The sequence below is a fragment of the Lonchura striata genome, chromosome 1A (genome assembly GCF_050655825.1).
Source record: "Lonchura striata isolate lonStrDom1 chromosome 1A, ASM5065582v1, whole genome shotgun sequence".
Taxonomy (NCBI): Eukaryota; Metazoa; Chordata; class Aves; order Passeriformes; family Estrildidae; genus Lonchura; species Lonchura striata.
This window is the reverse complement of record NC_140741.1, coordinates 5,714,197-5,733,923: the sequence shown is the minus strand read 5'-3', so window position 1 is coordinate 5,733,923 and position 19,727 is coordinate 5,714,197. Positions and strand designations below refer to the sequence as shown.

Here is a 19,727-nt window from a genome sequence, read left to right as displayed (position 1 = left end):
ACACTGCCATAAATAATAAAGCAGGAAGTCTGTTAAATAGAATTTCACTTGAAGAAAATGTGAGTATCTCATGCAGCATATATTGAATTTTTCTGTGGTTTACTGTGTTTATTTTGACCTGTGAAGCTGCTGGAGCCTCAGCTGGGTGTGTGTGTTGCAGTGAGGTCGCATGTGCACCCAACTCTGAGAAACAGCAGAAGCTGAATTTTTCAAGCAATACTTCAACATCTGTACTCTGACTTTTTAGAGGAGCCACTTATTGAGTTTTCCATGCAAACAAAAACAGTTGAGGAGTATTTGTTTGAACTCAAAGGACCCCAAATTTTTTTTTTTTACATAGATGTATTTTAGGAGAACAAGTCTACTTCTTGCAGTCTGCTTCCTTGCAGAAAACCTGCCAAGACAAAATTGCTAGAAGATGTTGTGAGGAGTAGGCCAGTTGCAGGGGAGGGTGCTGCAATGGAAATCCCACAGCTTCAGGGTAGGCTCAGATGTCTTGAGGTAAGAAAAGATGAACCATCAGCTTGGAATCCTTCCTGAGGGTAAATTTTACAGCACTTCAGAAGGTGCAGAAGAGCCTTGACAGATTTGGGAGCAATGTCTTGAGAGAGGCTAGAAGATGATGAATACCTTTTTTTTTTTTTAGTGGTCTGGTAATTCTTGGCCAGACTTTGGCATTCCTGAGAAGACATTCAGTGATTTAATCTATATTAAACCCTCAGGTTTTTGGATACACATCAGATGTATCTGATATGTTGCTGAATTGCTGCACTCTCAAGCAAAAGCAACAGCAACTATTACTGAGCACAAAAGGAGGAGGTAGAAGTGGTATTGTAGCAATGATCCAGGAATAGCAGCAATATCTGAACCTTTTTTCAACCTGGGTGTCTGTAAGAAAGGGTTTTTTATGTTTGCCTTTTGGTTCTTGGATTTATTTCCTTTTAGAAGTGAAATGCTGTTTAAAGGCATTTGATGCTTTCCACGTGCACAGTACCTGCATTGAAATTCAAACAATGTCAGGTCACTACTAGTTTTAGCTGTGTTGACGTGTTCGTTTGTCCAAGACATTTACATTTTAAAGTCCTTCGCTCTGTTGTTGTTTTTATATTTTTTTAATTGGATTTTTTGGTACAGTCTAAACCATATCTGTTATCACTCAGCCCTAGTACCTTTACCAGGTCATTTGGAGATGCTTGGATATTGCAGTGCCCTGGCACATTTGGGAATGTTTTGCTCTCTGTGTACCATTTTTCAATTGTTCCTTAGGGCCGGTTGGTTTGGATTTGGCAAGGCTTGTGCTTTCACAGGAAAACACCACCAGGTCCCAGTGAAAGGAAGCAGATTCATGTTTTAGGGTTCCTCTGATAACTGTTTTTACACGTTAGGGGAATATTCCCACAGCTTCTGTGAAGTTTGAATTTCTTATTCCTTGTCAGCCTTTATACCTCTTTAGAACTGATCATCCTGAAGAATTTTCCTTGTAAGCTGATGTTGAAAAAATCTTCCTTTATTTAGAAAAAACACTACTAAAAGTTATGTGGGTCATAACATTTAAGACTGATCTTTTGATGGCCCCAAAAGGAAGGTGATGGAAAATACTCATCCATCCTGATTCTTGCACTAGCTGCTGACATGAGGAACACCCAGCCTGAAAACATGAGCTTCTTTAGCTCCAATTAAACTTCCCTCTTGCTGTAACAGATGCACATTTTCTGTGGATCACCAAAGACAAGGACTTTAGTAGCTAAAGTTATATATCTGCTTGCAGTGCTGATCAGAGAACAGCTTGGTTTACTCTGAAAAAAAAGCTGAGATCTGGAGAGAGCTCCTGCTCCTCACACCAAATTATGTATTTGCAGAGATTGTGTGCAAGAATCTATTTTATTTCCATTTTAAGCTCTAGAGGAAAACTTAATGTGGAACATACAGCCTGAAAGATTGGAGGTTTCTTTTTTTATAAATCCATTTTGGAATTTGTCTTTCTGAAAAAATTGTGATAGAATAAGGGTCCAGCTTCATTTTCATGAGATTCTTCCAATTTTGGTAGAATTGAAGCAGCATTTTTCTCTGAAAAAACTCTGTTAAAAAAGTTGAATTCTCTTTGGTCCCTATAGGCTTGACCTTATCTCTTATCCCTACTACTCAGGCTGGCCAGCATTTCTGCACAGCCTTAATTTAACCTCTCAGCACACCACAGACTTTCTCCACTATTCTTTGGTGCTCCTCTGGAAAATTAACCTTGCCTCTGGCTGTGTTTTTTCCAAAGATCTGGAAATGAGTCCTTCATAATCTCAGAAAGAAAAACATCACAGGGCCTATTTGCTGGTGGTTAATTAAATGTAGAGGAACAAGAAAGGTCTTTTAAAAAGCACAGTAGTTTTTTGTTTTGTTTTTGTAAGGAAGGCTGATACTTGCAGTGTCAGCTATGAAATGACAGCAATTTTGCCCTGAAAAAAATCCATATGATGCCTAAGTAAATGGAAAGCTACAAGTAAAAAATAGTGAGCCAGATATACACAAGCTGTGTTTGATAGTGTACCAAGGAATTGGAAGGTACCTTAAAAACTGAGGCCAGATCAAGGTATGCTCATTGGTGCAGTCATGGTCAGCTTTTTCTCTCTGCTCTGCTTACAGATGCTCAAACTGAACTTCTCAGCTTTGATAGGTGCTGTTCCATGTTGGTTTTTCTTTTGTGGTGTATTGGTGAAGAACTTTAGCAAAACTAGCTGCTAAGGGGGTCATAATCCATCAAGGACCCCCAAAGCAGCCCCCAGACTGATTCCTGAGGCCTTGCAGCAAGAGGCTGCACAGGATGCAAAGTGATGCAGCAGATCTTGCAACAGAGTGTCAAACCTGACCCCCCAGGAGAGGTATCTGGGTGTTCCCACCTGGCCCAAATGTATATTAATCCACAAACTCTATAGTTTTTTGGGGGACCCTCACCACTAAGAAGACAAGATAGAGAGGATCTATGGGATGCTGTTGGGATCCACAGAGTGGTGATATTTTCTACTTAATCTGTCTCTGTCACTATCTCTCTCTTCGTCCACCTCTTTTCTAGTTCTCTCTCTCAGATTTACTGCTAAATAAAATCCATACAATCCATACTATTGACTTTGTCAGATGGTCTCAGCACTAATTCAGGCAGAGGCATCTCTAAAAAGTTTAATAACTGGATCTTAACAGCTACACTGGGGCAAGCAATTGCCTAATTAACATCCTGTGCAGGAGAACAGGAATTGGTTGGGGCAACAAGGAGTGATTGAGCACATTGAAGTGAAGGTTGTATTCTTCTGCAGAAGATTTTAAGGGGTTTGCTGGTATGAGGTGAAACCATTGGTAGCCTATTTCCCCACTGGTGTTATCTCCACACAAACCATGCAGGCAGCCAGCAATTTGATACCCCCAGCTTTTAATCCCTTTAATCTCCTTGTCTTCTGAGCAATGCTATAAATTAGCAGTGTACCTTTTTTCACCCCATCTCAATTTTTTTCCCTTTAGAAAACAAATTCAATTGGCTTTATTCTTCCAGAATGAAAAGCAACGTTGTGGGAATTGTGTTTGAATTGGAATGTTCCTTTTCTTGCTAATATGTTATTGCCAATATTTGTTTATTTGTTTGCTGTGTGTTAATTTTTTTGATTAAACAGAAAAATCCAGAGACAGCTGGATATACATTAATCTTGGCTAAAAGCTTTTCAGCAGATTAACCCTGGAAGGCAAAAAGGATGTGAACACAGCTGGAATAATGATTGTTTTCTATTTCAAAGAACAAAGCTCTTTATTTTGGGGATTCACACTGAGAATTACAAAATTATCTCCTCCTACTTTTTTTCAGGCTTGCCTTTATAAGTGTCACAAGAGTAACTTACTGTATACCTCCATTTCTGTTGAGTTGATGAAATATACTGCCCAAATCCTTCCTGTCCATCTCCTGGACTACTATTGGTATCTCTATTTTTTTAGGCATTTTATCTGTTTATGGATAATTTTCTGGGAATTCATTAGGCCTAAGACTAAAATCAAGGAGTGTAGGACATATATAGAGTTTGGTGTTTGTGCCACACAATGTTCTTGTTGTGTCCTGTGGTTTCCATCTATTACTGCTTGGTCCTGGAGCGCAGCCAAAGCCCTCATGGAGGTATGAGGGGTAACTACTGAGCATCCAGCACCTAAAGTATGAGAAAAACCAGTCAGAGTTTCATTCTTGAGGCAGAAACTGAAAAAAGGAAGAGTAAAGTGAGTAAAAAAAAAAAAACAACAACCTTTTCATTTTGGACTAGAGCAGTCTTTTGCTCTCATGGTGTTGTGCAGGTGTGCCAGCAGGAACTACCTTGGGCACAAATCCTTTGGGCATTTCACACTGCTGACTTTGGCACTGAAATTTGCAGCATGGCCAGGGCTAATAATAAGAAGAGCCATAATAATGTCTGGTGAATGACTTGCTTGAGTAAAATCCATGGGCATGAGGGAGTTTGCAGCTCTGCCATGACTGTACTGGGGACCTTTGCCGGCTCTTTTGCCTTTGAACCATGCCAGACAGGCCCCTGTGCTGCTCAAAAACCAAAGCAAAACCCCAAGGACACCGCCAAATCTGAACTTAAAAGCAAACAAGCCCCCTCTGCCCATTGCTTTGATCCTGAATATTTCCACCTCCTCTTTTATGTATTTGTGACTTGCACGCTTGGGTCAGCCTCCAGAGGAGCTCATTGCAGAGGAGGCTGCTGCAGCAATTCCAGCTGTCTAGAAAAGGCAATTTGCACATACCAGCTGAGGATTCCACCTTCCAGCTGCTGTGGTGCAAGCAAGGAGCAGTGTCTGCAGCGACTGATGGATGCAGCACAGGAATGTCACAGCTCTGCTTGGGGGATTTTAGCTGTGGAAAGGAAGGTGATGCTTGAAAAGGGTACATCAAATACAGAGGTGACTTAATGACTCCTTTTGAAACTTCCTGATGTAGTGCAAGGGACAGATGTGTATCCATAGTGTGTGGAAGAGAAGAATGGACAAACATATTTAAATTACTGCAATATTGTTTGTTTTTAAACCAGTGTTTGACTGCAAATCCATATGGACTCTTTCTCTGTCATCTTCATCAGAGCACTTGAAAGCTTCATAAAGGTTTCCAGGTTGTTTCCTTGCAATGTCAGACTTGGACATATGCCTCCTTTTAGGGGCCCATACTGGAGTTGGTTTCCTTCCCAGGGGCTGGACTGGGCTGTGGTTTGGATGCGTGCTGCACACAGGGCAGGTAACACAGAGGTGCTGCTGTTATTGCTGAGCAGGGATTACACAGGGCCAGGGCCTTTCCTGCCCCTCAAAGGCCACATTGGTGAGGGGCTGGGGGTGCCTGGGAGTCTGGGAGGAGACACAGCCAGAACAGGGACCCTAGGGATGCTCCAGACCCTGTGACATCATGCTCATATGTAAAGGGGAAGGAAGAAGGAGCAAGGGTGGGGACATTTGGGATGACTTTGTCTTCCCAAGTCACTATTCCACAGGACACAGCCCTGCTCTCCTGGAGGTGCTGAACACCTGCCTGCCCATGGGAAGCAGGGAATTAACTCCTCATTTTGCTTTGCTTTTGTGTGTGGCTTTTGCTTTCCCTATTTAACTGCCTTTATTCCCACCCATGAGTATCCTGGCTTTTATCCTCCCAGTTCTGTCCCTGATCCCACTGGTGGCAGAGGCTCCATGGTGTTTGGTTGCTGGCTGGGGCTAGACCACAAGAGGACCTGAGATGGTGAGAGCTAAACTGTGCGGCCCAAAGGCTCAGAGAAAGCTTCTGGCGGCCAAAAACCCACACGACCTCCAGTTGTGGTCTGGCATTGGGGTCATAACATGTGTCTGGCACATTCTCAATGACAGATTGATTTCTCAGAACATATTGCCAGGCAGATTTGGAGTGAGTATATTTTAGGTAAAAGAAGAATTCTGAGATGACCATCCAGGGGTGTTCTGTAGCCTGTTTTTCAACAGTTCATTGAAACACAAAGGATAATAAAAAGAAATGAAAAATTTTGCTGCCTGTATAACATTGTATTTCCTGTTGAGCTAAATGTTTTGGGGAGAAATATTGCAATTGAATTTTAACAGACTCTTTAGCATGTTTTGGTAGGGACTAACTGCTGCTAGCTGAGGCTGCATGTGCCTGAGCTCCCACTGCTTTCTGCTGGAGCTGTGGCTGCAGAGACTGGTAGGGGAGGAAATGTTCCTCTGCTTGACAGACAGTTTATAAAAACTGGATAAGTTGCCACTGTTTTAGAAGTCTTCCCCATTGTTTCTCTATCACCATTATAAGAAATCACTTGAGCTCCCTGGGGAGGGGCATCTCCAAGACATTCCTGTAATAACGAGTTCACGGCAAAATTTTGGCTTTGGTTTCACCATAGGCATTTATTTCCTTTGTGTGCTTCAGTTTATGGGAAACAGGGAAGAAAAATTTAGACCATCCATTTTATTCTTTCCTGGGGTTTATTAATCACCAGACAGCAAGCAATACTTCCTGTAGAGTGTGGTTATTATTGCTTTGTTCTTGCTTCTAATATAAATATTTTTGAGATGTCCTCCTAACTGAATATGTTTGCGTTAAATCAGCAGTTCTGTTCTGTTTATTGAAACCAAACTTTTCCTTATTGAGTATTGTTGCAGAATTAATTACCAGCCTGTTGCTGAATTCCTTTCTCTTCCAACGAGGGAGGATTAAAGCAGCAGATGCTGGGAATGCATCAGCCACAGCAGTTTTCATAAAGCTTTCCCCAAGGACTTAAATCTGCTGTTCTGTTATGTATGTGTCTTGACCCAGAGATCAGATGAAGGCATTAGAAGAAACCCCTTGTATTTACACCCAGGAAGTCCCTACTAGGAGGGCCTGACGAGAAGATTGTGCAATGTTGTGCAGGCAGGGCAATTTTCTTGATGTCCCCTCTCTGATACAGTCCATGGCAAGAAATAGCCCAACCTTTTGCTTCATACTCTGTTCTCTGAAAGCCCAGCTGTGATAGCGACCTGCTAAGACCTGGCTGCCACCAACTGTATCCCACCCCACCTCTCTGATCTGTGCCTTGGAGCTACAAAGCACATGGGAACCTTGTTCATTACAGCCCTGTTTGCACATACCCAAGCAGCAGCCTCATACCTCAGCCAGGCTCCTTTCCCAGGCAAAGTCAAACATCCAGAGATCACCTCGGCTCAAAGGGAGCCGCCACTCACCCAGGGCATGTGAGCACATACCAAAGATGTGTCTGCAAGCATGAAGAATGCTCTGGCCCAGACCCAGAAAGTTTCAGCCTGCTCGGCTGAGACTCTGGCTCTCCTTGGCTGTGCCATGTCCCAGCTCGAGCCGCTGGCCTGGCCATCCCCAAGTCTGTCTAAGTTACATCATTAATTCCTCCAGTGCTGCTGCAGGAAAATGAGCTCCAGCAAGGAATGTGTGTGTCTGCAAAATGCTGCTGGAAGCCTTAGTGCCTACAATCCTATGGTTGATAAGAAAGGAGTTTTCTCAACACCAGTGGTTTTCCCATGGCCTGTTTTCCTGTTGTCTGAACACTGAAGACTGTGAGGGGAAGTTGAAAGTGTGTTCAAGTATTCCCGTTTTATTTCTGTCCTGAATCAGCCTCCTGAAGGGAGGCTGTAGACAGGTGGGGTTGGTCTCTTCCACTGGGCAGCACTGACAGAACAAGAGGACACAGTCTCAAGCTACATCAGGGAAGGTTTAGGTTGGATATTAGGAAAAAAAATTTCACTGAAAGAATAATGAAATACTGGACTTGTCTTCCTAGGGAGGTGGTGGAATCACCATCTCTGGATATGTTTAAAAAAAGACTGGACTTGGCACTTGGTGCTATAGTCTAGCTGTGGTGTTAGGGCATAGGTTGGACTTGATGATCCTAGAGGTCTCTTCCAACCTCACTATTCTGTGATTCTGTGAACAGAACATTTGTGGTTCCCCTTTTCTTGGTGTACTGCTGAAGGACCCGAGGCACAGGAGCAGGTCCCCAGCAGTCAGAGATGCCTTGGGTGGGCAGAGAGCTCCCTGCACAGACTGGGGAGGGGCAGTGCTATAGAAGGTGAAGCTGTTGCTCCTTGCAGAGAAGTCTTTGCATGGCTGGGTCTCAGAGAGGGTGGGAGCACCTCCAGCAGAGCAAAAACATTGCCTGCCATGCTTGGAGTGCTCCTTGTCTATGGGCAGTGTGGGGAGAAGATGTGAAAGGAAGAATGATGAGTGCAGAGCACAAACAGAAGTCACATCCTGTGCCACTGAGCTACAGCCTAGAAACTCCATAAAAATAGGGCTTAAGCAGTGCCTTTTGTTCATGTGGCATTTCTGTGGGTAGTATAACAAAACAAAATCTATGAGACTCACAGTATTGCATGATTTCTTTCTTTAGGGTTTGGGGCTTTAAAGGTTTTTTATTAGCTGGAGATGATTTTTTAAACAAACATCCATGCAGCTAGCAAAGAAAAGAGAGAGAGATTGTGAAATGTCTTTGAGCTCCTCTATCTGCATAATAATAGCAGATCCAGCACAGGGATGCCTTGTCTCCTTGCTAGATAAATTCCCAACTGGCTTTTTCTGGTGGCTGGGAAATAGGAGGTGGACTGTGTGGTTAAAATGATAATGGAGTTTATACAGCAAACCCCAGCTATCTCTAGCTTTCTGAAGGTGGCACTTCCTACTGTGCTCCCACCCATCCCAGCAGCATTTTGCAACTTAAATTCTTCCAACAAAAGCCAGGCATGCTTGGAGAAGGTGGCTTTGCAGGGAACAGTTTGATACTGCACAGTAATAGTAGTAATGATGCGATATTCTTAATTCTCAGGACAGCAAATACTGGAGAGCAGAGGAGGTAGGCCTTATGCTGGGAAGCAAAAACCTTGAGGTAAAATGGAACACAGCTTTTCAGACAGTTTTCAGCTTTTTCAACAGTTTTCAGTAACCCTACCTGAAAAAAAAAAATTAAGCAGTAACTATAAGGCAGTCAAAACAAATAAAACTCATGTAATTCACAAAAACATGCCTTAAATTAAATCTCTCTAGCTGGCTAAGGGGAGGATATTCTTAAATGTTACTTAGATCAAGCTTTTTTTGTTTGTGTGTTATCCAAGCCAAGGATTTAAACCCAATTGTCACTGCTAATTCTCACTACAGACAAAGCAGTAGCTATTAATACCTAATGTATTGGTGTGCTTCCCCCCCACCCCCCAAATAATGTTTCTTCATTTTCCAAATTAAATTCATTGTTGGTAATAGCTTGGGTGAATGACAGGGTTTTGTTTTCTTGGCAGTGAAAATCAAATCTTAGCTCTCTTTTCTCTTGTGTGAGCAACCAGCAGATCAATGAAGTCTTTGCTTTCTAGTAAGAATAAACAGTTTAAAGGAACTGGCTGTGATGCTCCTGTTTGTTTTTGACTTAGTGATAATGGCAGTCTGTAAGTCAATATCAGCATTTTAACATCTCCCATGGAAATTCCAGAGGTATTTAATTTGCTCCTTGGTATATAAAAGCTGTTCCTGGTGAGCATAATGTGCTGAATATAACCCTTACTCAGTTACTAGAAGCACATAATAAAAATTGTTGAAACTTGGTGGGGGAGCTGTAACACACCCCATCCATTGATTTATGTCCTTTGTCTCATATATTTAACTGTTTTCACAACTGCAGGTGCAGTTTGAGAAGGGGATTGGGTTGCAATTATTTGTAATTTTACACATTTATGTATTTTTAAAGCTGCTTTTTGTCCTCTTTCTTTCTGCAATACCTTCCATAAACTTTAGCACAATGGAGTGCAATTGTAGTCTCTTAAGAGCTGCAAAACCCCTAAGAATTACTGAAGTGTTGCTTTAATGAAAATGATCCTTTTCTACTTTAGAGCTCATGAGCTTTGTCACAGACACTCCAGAAATTCATTCTGGCACACGAAGTAAGTGACATTACAAAGGATTTCTCATTCTTCCTTTAAAATTTGGCTTTAAAATCTATTTTTGACGGTTTAGGTATATTCCCACAGCACAGCTTCTAGTCTGAGGCTAGTGATCTGATGCTGAAAGGATAATTTCTAATGGGGAAAGGTACCTGCTGTGTATAAATGGCAGGACTTCAGTCAGATATCAAGGATTTGGGATGGGCCAAAGAGGACAGCAAGTGCTGGACAGGAAAACACCTGAGGAAAACTAAAGCTTGGGGGCAGCACGACAGGGCAAGAACTCTTTCTGTAAAAGGAAATAATCTGTCCCAAGAGGTGATGTTGTGAAAAATGCTCCCTTTTACTAATGGGAGAGTTGAAATTTCAGCTCAGAGCTCTCAGTATTTTGGGAACATTGGCAATGATGCCTCCTAAACAACAGGTGACAAAGAGACTTGAGAGAGTGTTTAGAAAAATCTAAAACTTTCTGGGGAAACTGTCCAAATCCTCCAGCCTGGAAGCAAAGAACAAACTAAACTCTGTTTGCCTCGAGTAGTGGGAAGATTGTTTAATTCTTAGCAGTCTCTCTTCAGTGTCCCACACTTCCTTCTTAAATATCTGTTATTAACAACTGCTGGAAATGGTGAAGCAGGCTAAATGGAACATGTATTGATTAATGCAATAGCCTTAGTGGTTTGTTTTTGGTTTTTTTGGTGTTTTTTTTTTGTTTTGGTTTGGTTTGGTTTTTTTTTTTGTGTGGTTTGGCTTCTTAGGGCCTCTTCCCCCCATCTCCAAGTCAATTTTTTGGGTTAAATACACTGTCTTCATTTTACCCTTGTACAGACCATGCAGTTGTGGTACCTGGGGATTTCCTGCACAGGGAAAGGAATCCTTGAATTTTGAAGCTATTGAAATACTCAGAAGCTCAAATCTCTACAGCTATTCCAGACAGCCTTTGAAACACTAAAGCAAGTTTTATTACAGAGATTAGTTTACGTTACACTCATTTATTAAAACCTAAAGACATTTTTATAAAAACTACTGTATATAAAGACAAGAGCAGTGCAATAGCAGTGTAAAACACATTTTTGGTTTGCTTGGCAATCACTTGAGAAAGACAACATGACTCATAATATGAAGTCAGAGAATGCTGCAAAAAAGAGGACAGGATTAGACCAGAAACTAGATTAGCAAATCACTGGACACTGTTGATTTCAAACATCAAGTGTTATGGAAACAGTATTATCGTCAATGTATCAATAAAGAGAAATCACTGTAACCCTAGAATTTCTAGTTAGCTTAATTAGCCTAAAATAGTCTGCTGACTATCAAAATAGACTACTGTACTGTATATATATTATCTTCTTAGTAATTTACTACTTTTGTAAAAGGAGGACTAGAAGAAATGCCTGTCTTACAGAAGAGAACTTTTGAGGCTGAGAAAAGGTGTTTCTTCCCAGCAGTGGTTGAGGTTTTGTTTTTGTTGCTTTACTTTTCATACACAGTCACAGGTGGTGGAATAGATCTGACTTTAAAAAATCATTTTGACGTGTTAACTTCACTGCTTCTTCAAGTGGACAGTCATCATACAGAAATTACAGCTGTAGTAAAACCATAAAAAACAGGTGTCTAAAATAGCTGCTACAATATGCTGAATTATACATTAAGAGGCCAGATTATTTTCATTCTGTTTTTTGTAAAATCCATAACCAGGCACAAAAGATGGGTAAATTACAACACCAAGTCCTGCACAAGCTTTATAACTCATCTTTTTATGTCCTACGTTATACACAGCAATTACTAAGAAGTTGGACACAGTTCTCAGTGAAACAGAAGAGAGGAAATTATTTGGACAGGGGAAGGGGTTTCTGGAGCAGGAAGGTCACTAATAGCCACTAAGATAGCTGCCATTGTCACATGGGAGGTATAATGTATGCACTTTTGTAAGTCTTAATTTCAGATCCTTTATTTTTCCATAGATATCAGGATGGATATAGAGGAAAATACAATTATTTTAGTCCAGATAATTTATTTTAGAGAAGGATTCCATTTGAACCAGTCTCTCTGCAGAAATAACTGAAAAATTCATTGCAGTTTATCTGTCCCACCATAATTTTGATCAAGTAAATACAGGGAGCTATCAGAGCACAGCTACAGAGGTGGCTGAGGTGTTCAGATGGCAGTTTTGTAGCCAGTGCTTCTCTCCAGTGTCCCAACACCAAGGAAGAAGGGCTGATAGAAATGATGGTAGGGAAATATCTAGTGCACTATTTCCCTTTAATTTAAGGCCCAACTAGCATTAGTCTTATTCAGAATATTTTATTCTGCTAAAGTAGAGAGTCTATCAGGTGATTATAACAACACAATTGATGAAAAATTGTTCACCAGCTACGACATGGATTTATCCATAAATTAATTGGTAGGCAAAATCAGCCAGAGAGTATCTACCTTATATTTACTGGCCCTGTATAGAGAATAAAATAAAAGGAAACAAACAAACAAAAAGCACATCCATTACAAGGTATACGTGTACTAGAAGTAAAGCATAAAACTGCTCATTAATAACGCACAATTCCCAAAGGGAAAAAAACCCTTACAAAATACAGTAAGTCACACAAACCAGTATCTAATACAAATTCCTTTATGAACATAAGCTCTTTCCAAAGCTCTCTGTGGCGGTCATCACCTCACAATGAAAGTAGGTGCTGGGAGAAGGTGAAAGGACCAAGAAGTTACTGCAGGGTGCACTGGTTACTGTGGATACTTTTTTGGGTGTCTGCAGGGGTTATAGATCTTGGAGCCAACGAGGAAGTGTGGATGTTGGCATGGATGGCATCACCTCCAGCTACTCACTTTGCTTTGCTTTGCTTTGCTTTCCTTTCCTTGGAGTGTTCTTAATGTGTAAGAGAGGTGTAACACCCCAGGTGCACTGTGGCAGCTCCCTTAGGAGCTTAGCTCCCCCTCTACAAGCTGGGGGGTGTGCAGGAGCTTCTGTGAGTGAGAGTGGGCTGTCCAAGCTGTCCTGGGACAGGATGGAGTTTAATGGCTGCAGGGTGGCACTCCCACCTGTGAATTTGTTCTTTTAGGCACTGCCTGCCCTTACTCAGTGATACCCGGCATGTTTAGTTGGTTTACAGAGGAAAGGGGCACGTGCTTGCTGGCATTCTACTCACACTGGGCTTTATTTGAAGACTGGGCTTCCACTCCTGTGGTTTCCAGCCTTGTTGGGTCCTCCAACACTGTTTACTCCATGGTTTTAGTCATGTACCATCCTGGACTCCAGGATGTTGAGTTAGCTGTGAACTAACTTAAATCAGTGAGAAGAGTGTCCCCTCTGAGTTCAACAGAAGACTGAACTTCATTCAGCCAAGGAAGTACAAAAGGAACACTTGATTATTCATTAACAAGGTGTTGTGGTTACAGGGTAAATGCAAGGTTATTTTAAAATTACTGAAGTTTGCAGGACAAAATATTAGACATGAAGGATTAAACTGGCATTACCCTGGCTTTGTGTTATGATTTCCAGATGAACGCCTCTGTTTGCTTGTCATTGCCAGGTTCTCCATGCAAATATCTTAAAACTGAATTTCACAGGATTTGCTCACGTAATTGGTACTGTATGATTTTAAGATAACCCTGTCCTGTGAAAAGTTAAGTCAATCTATTGCAACCCAGTGATCAAGTGCTCCACATGCCTCTGTGGCAAAGTCATTGCCTTTTTGGCTTACAAAGGGATTCTGCTGAGACTTGTGTGGGGTAAACTCTGCAGCCAGGCAGTGGCTGAGGAATTGGACTATTGCCTTGGAAAGCAGGGACAGTGGTATTATTGCTTTTGAAATATAGTTTGTTGGGTTTTTTTCAGTTTTGCTTTCATCTTCAAGGAGTATGGGGGTGGAATGGTTTTGCATCCTAATAAAGTTGCCTTCTTCAAGAACCTGAATTTAAGATGGGCTTGGACGTCTTAGCAGAGTCATTGCCAGTGCTCTAAAAATGTGCATTATGGTTAAAGTTACCCTGCAGTCTGACTCAATGAAAGGGCTCTGCTTACCTTTGCAATGCATAGGACAGTATGGTTAACAGTGATGTGGATTGCCAGCATCTACCCTATTGTGACAAAATGTTCACCAGAGAACTTTGGAAAAACTCACATTCAGGATTCTGACACTTAGGCTGAGATTAGGCTCAAGTGGCAATTGATGGATGGGGAGGCAAAGAAAAGTTATCTACCAAAGGTTTGTCTTGTGGTCGTTTTCCACCTTTGTGTGGATTTGCCAGAGCAACGTAATTTTCCTACTGAGCATTTTCACAAATAGGATGCTTCCTTTCAGAGATAATAGTGTCAGTCTAGCATTAAAATATTGCTTACAGACTACTTTCTCCTGGAGACTCTTTCTATATCATTTGCCTGTAGAAGTTGTTTGAATGGTGTCTGTCTTCAGGTGACTTGCTCAATTTTCCTCTTGTAGTAGTCTTTCTCTCTCCTGCTTATCCATAATTTTTTCAGCTCTTGTAATTTAGTTCATTTCCTTGAAAGCTGCTCCTTGAAGTCTGGTCTTACCTCTCCCATCTTGAGGCACATCAATATAATTTTCTGGAAGACATAAAGCACAAATGGTTTCCATAATGTTTTAGGAGTACCCAACACCAAAGTATTTCCTGTAAAGAAAAACCTATAGTATTCTCAGTTGCAGATTTAGCTTGTGGAGGCAAGAAAGAGGAAGAAAAAGCATAAGGAAGAAAGAGGAGGTCTTAAGAGGCCTCTACCTTCCCTAGTTAGGTGTGGTCTGGTATGACCTGTGTGTGCTATGGATGGCTGCATTCTCCTTCTTTTGTTTGATTCTGCAGCCAGAGTGGGAGGCTAAGCTGGTTTCTCCCTATTCATATTAAACTGGTCCTGACTGCCTACTCTGACCCCTGTTCCTTTCCTATGATGAGAACATGTGCTTCTATTTCCACACATACACGTGGGTAAATAATATATTTATGTGCTTTCCTTACACAAGTGTTCTAAGTATTACGAAGCTTTTTGCTTGCAGCACTTTCTGGGCATTACAGCTGCTTTAAATCTTGTGCAGAGTGTGCACCTGGCTGTGGGATCCATCCACATACAACTCTGGCAGGGTACAAGAGGTCCAGCTAGGGAATGTTTTGAGGCAGACTAAGATCACTAATCATAGTAACAAATTAAAGAAATACATCTCTTTGCTCAAGCAGGTAACAAGTGCAAGATGCTGGGCTCTGCAAGGTTGGGTATGCAGCCACCTGAGACACAGCACAACTGTGTTACCTTAATTCAGATTGAGGCATTTTTCAGTGCTGTCAGCCAGGGTGGACCTCGAGACAGAAATAAGAGATTTTCTTACAACTCTGAGGATTTAAGCCTTCACCCAAAACGCACTCACATGAGACCTGCCAAGGTCTGCCAGCTAATTCCTTTCTAATAATCAATTAAACAGCCTTATTCATGTTAGAAATACAAAAAAAAAAAAAAAAAAAAAAAGTTTTGTTCTGTCATTGTCCTTTTTTGATACAGGTAGAAATGCATATTAACACAATATGCAAACTTGCCTCTTGTAAGGCTGCACACAGATGAAGTTTAAAATCAGTTGTTCATATCCAGAAGAGAGTCTCAGGAGACTTAGCTATAACTAATTAAAAAAACACCTGGGGAGAAAAAAACTGCAGACTATGAGCACATATCATGGTTTGCAGGCACCTCTGTCCTTCACAGCACCTTGAGTTGTTTCATCTCACTCTTTTGTAGATTGCCACGTCTGCTTCACCTCCTGTGAAACACTTTACTAATCTGCTATCTACATAATTTAAATCACTAGACTGTTTGACAGCATACAGTTTGTTTTATTTAATCTTTGCTTTTAAATAAATGTTTAGAGATGAAGCAGATAGAGCAGGCATTTGTGTGTCCCAGGACAGAGTGCAATTTTGAACATGTCAGATCTATCGACCAGTTACTTTTTTCCTCTGCCTGAGTTGTCCCCAAGTTGCTGCTGGCCAGGTCCTTCTTCAGGTTAAGGTAAAATCAAAGAGTGTCACCAAAGTGAGAGTTACTAGAGTTCCTGGACCCAAAGACCATAGCAAAGTTCACAAATATTTGTCTGCAGCACAGAAGCTAAAATACCACTGCTGTGAGTAGCTTGGATTTGAGTAGCTTTGCATTTTCCAAGCTGGATGAGTCTGAGCCAAATCCACAGCTTCTTCCTGAAACCAAAGCCTGACAGAACAGCTGCTAGGCTAAAAGGTCCTCTTCCCCTACAAAAAATGAAGTGGGTGGATGATTGATTGATTGATTGATTGACTGACTGGGGGCTGGACCAGTAAGGTTGAGTGAGAGGTACTGCTCACACCATTTTGCAGTAGCAGGATCCCATTAAAATACCTGCATTTTCCTGATGCAGAGAGGTGAATGCTAATTTCCATGTGCAACAAGTGTTATATTCCAGTCCCACAACACAGCGTGCTTGGCAGCAGAAACCCTGTGTTTGTCACTTCTGGTCACTTCTGCAGGGTTTTAATGCACAAAGAGCTGCAGCCTGTGCTCTGGAGGTGGCTCAGGTTGCTCCTTTTCCCTGGTGGAGGTTATTATCACTGTACAGCACCCCAGGCTGCCCTTGCTGCTCACTGAACAGCACCAAGACAAACCACATCAGCAGCGGGGAACTTCAGATACTGGGAAGAAATTCTTTACCATGTGTGGCCAGCACATTCTTCTCTCTCTCTCAGGATTTTTTCGTAGAGGAGGACAGAGAGAAGAAAGAGAAAACAATTTCTATTTCTGCTCCTTGTTTTTCCCATGTGGAATGTGTTTGGAGAATTGTTTCCCTGGGGTGAGTGCTTGATTGGATTCAGGTGAGGATTGTTTGAGCCTGATGGCCAATCCAACCCACCTGGGGCTGGGCTCTCAGAGAGGGTCACGAGTTGTGAGGTAGATATGGTAGTTAGAAAAAGTAGGTTTGTAGTTTTAGTATCTCATTTAAATAGTATATTAATGTATTATAGTATAGTTATAATAAAGAAATCATTCAGCCTTCTGAATTGAGTCAGACATCAGCATTTCTTCCCACTGGGTTCACCTGCATTTACAATAACCATGAGGGTGCTGAGGCCCTGGCACAGGTTTCCCAGAGCAGCTGCAGCTGCCCCATCCCTGGAAGTGTCCAAGGCCAGGCTGGACAGGGCTTGGAGCAGCCTGGGATAGTGGAAGGTGTCCCTGCCCATGCAGGGGGTGGAACTGGATAAGCTCCAACCCAAATCATTCTGTGATACTGTGATTTTTCACTGCCTGACAAGGCAGCAGCCAGCTCCTCATTATGAGGCCTCTGGTTAAGTTGGTGTTGACATAAAACACCACATTCCTTTCAGGACTCACACACACCCTGCATCCATGACTTACACAAGCTGTGGCTCACAGTTCACAGAAAAGCAACCAGCCTCTGCAGCTATTCAGGTTTGACTCTGGCATAAAATGGCACTACACTGTGATCTGCATCTGCCTTCCAGCCTGCCCAGTGGGACTGGGAGGAAAGTTTTGTTCTCTCTGGTCACAGGCAGAGCTGGGATGCCAGGCTAACAAACAGCTTTCTGCAACAAGAAGCCCTTGGTGGCTACAGGAAACAGGAATGTGCCCTTCTTGCCCAGAAATGGAAGGACGAGGGAGGACAAAGCACAATGCACAAGACTTCATAAAAGCCTCAGATTGAAAGGGAGGATGAGAAATTAATTGAAGGACAAGCACTAAATGAAAAGCCATTCAGTTGTCTAAATATATTTCAAACCAGAAAGAAATAGAATATAATCTAATCCCTCTGCCTGTGGAGTCTGCCAAAGAGCAGGGAAATAAATTTCACCATTTGACATCTGTAGACTCCTATGGCCACGTTATACAGAGCATGCACCATAATATCCAAAATATATACTGAAAGGTTGTTTGGGTTACCAACACTAATTCTTGAAAGTTACAAAATTCCAGAATGAATGCTGCTTGTTCAATCTCAATTTGGCCATCTTGTTTGCATGAAAGAAGTGGAAAGTCTCAGACTTTTTAGATTGATCTCCTCATATATATAATTTTTTTTTTTTTTGGAGAACATCAAAATAGCTGAATGATTCAGGTTTTTCCAATGCAGAAGAAAGTTCAACAAAAATAAAAATTTACTTTTGGTTGGCTCAATACCAAAGAGATTGAATGTTCAGGATCTTTTGAACTGACAGAGAACAACTCGGCATTAAGCAGTGGTCCTGGGTGTTACCATCTTGCCACAAAGGAGCATTGGATTTGCTCCTATTTTAATCCCCAGGCTGAATTATCTCACTTTTGATGAGTCACAAATTCTCCTCTGGTCTAGCTGTGAAAGACATCCCAGCACCTGCATGAGGTTCAGACGGGAGGAGGACCTTAAGTGGTGGCAAATCAATTTTGTCACAGCCACTGCTAAAAATGACCACCATCATTGACAGCCTTTGCTAATATTTCTAAATAATAACTGGCTCAGGGAAGATAGAATTCTAGTGCTTAAGAGTTTACACAAAAGTCAAGCACTGGAAATGTTCAGCTTGAAAAACAGCCTGAAATTTCAACTCAAGTACTCTCCCTACCGTAGCTGACAATTCTGCAAAAATTGAGAGAAATGTCAAAATATGTTTGAAAGCAAATACCTCAGGATGGTATTAAGGTTTAAATAGAATAAATGTGCAATACATGCCTGATTCATCAGAGTTAAATGATGTTGCCTTGCAGGTGGGAAGAAAACATTTGGATTATTTAGATTTCCTTTGCATTATGCTTACAAGGAGTTAACATCAGCACACTGTGAGCTCGGACACAAGGTGTGAGTGTCACCTGTCAGGCTCTTCTCCTTTCCACCTAGGAAATGCAGGTGGCAACCAGGCATGTGCTTATTTCCACTGCTCTCTCCCAGCTGAATCGCTTGTCTGTGTAATGGGAGCTAATTACCACCTAAGGGTATCATGTGTTAAAAAGGTGATTGCTGTCACCTGTCTCAGACATCCCAGAGTGTTTACAATGGATTACTAGTAAAAAACCACCTCGTGAAGCAGCTTTAAAGACGTTCCCATCTGAATAGTTTGTTATGAGTGCTGGTAAGTCTGCTTTTTAAATTGCTCATCGCTATTATTATCATGAGATATTTAATTACTAAACAATCATCACATCTAACAATTATATAATTTAACATGTACTAGCTATACAGGTGCAGTTCTAGCAAGGTACAAGGGCTTCATGTGTGGGAATCCAGGGCTTCCCTCTGGCTGCCCTGGCTGCCCTGGGACCCTGGCAGGGGGTCAGGAACCCCCCTGGACAGAGCCCCCAGAGACACTGGCTGTGATCTCTGTCCATGGAAAAGAGTTTTCAATCTCACAGGATGAATTACCAGCTCTGAGTGTTTGATATGAGTAATAATTAAGTGTGGCATGGGTGCAAAAGTAAAATTTTAGGATTCTAGATAAAGGGTTCAAAGAGGACAAGATAGAGGAAATTGGGTGTGCCTTGTCCTTTTTCTCCTTCTTCATGCCCTCCATATTTCACTGTGGTGTTGGCATTTTTCTGTTGGTTCAGGCTGGGGACACACTGTCCAACGTAGGTGACAGATATTGGCACGTTATTGTAAATCCAGCCCAAGAAGTTTCTGGTATTTAATGTTTGTCACATCCCACTGAGGGCAGAGCCCCACACGCTGCCCTGCAGGACAGAGCTGGGCAGGGCAGCAGAACATGTTGGAGATAAACAGAATAAACAACCTTGGAACCAGCACAGACCAATTATGGCTTCTGCTTTGGCAGTGGGG

The 19,727-nt window shown here is 41.8% G+C and overlaps 1 protein-coding gene across 5 annotated transcripts in view; it reads right to left on the bottom strand.

The window, feature by feature from the left end:
* Window positions 1–2,762: 2,762 nt before the first annotated feature.
* The window catches only part of SHISAL1 (shisa like 1), a 79,462-nt gene continuing 62,497 nt past the window's right edge, over window positions 2,763–19,727 (bottom strand). For 4 of the 5 annotated variants that reach the window (XM_085568908.1, XM_021535513.4, XM_085568907.1 and 1 more), the window contains exon 5: window positions 10,898–14,497. In XM_085568908.1, coding sequence (XP_085425034.1) covers window position 14,497 — 1 coding nt within the window. In that variant the 3' untranslated portion in view covers window positions 10,898–14,496. Of the gene's footprint in view, window positions 8,946–10,897; window positions 14,498–19,727 lie in introns of those variants that run through there. The other variant, XR_002465836.3, reaches the window with a different exon arrangement.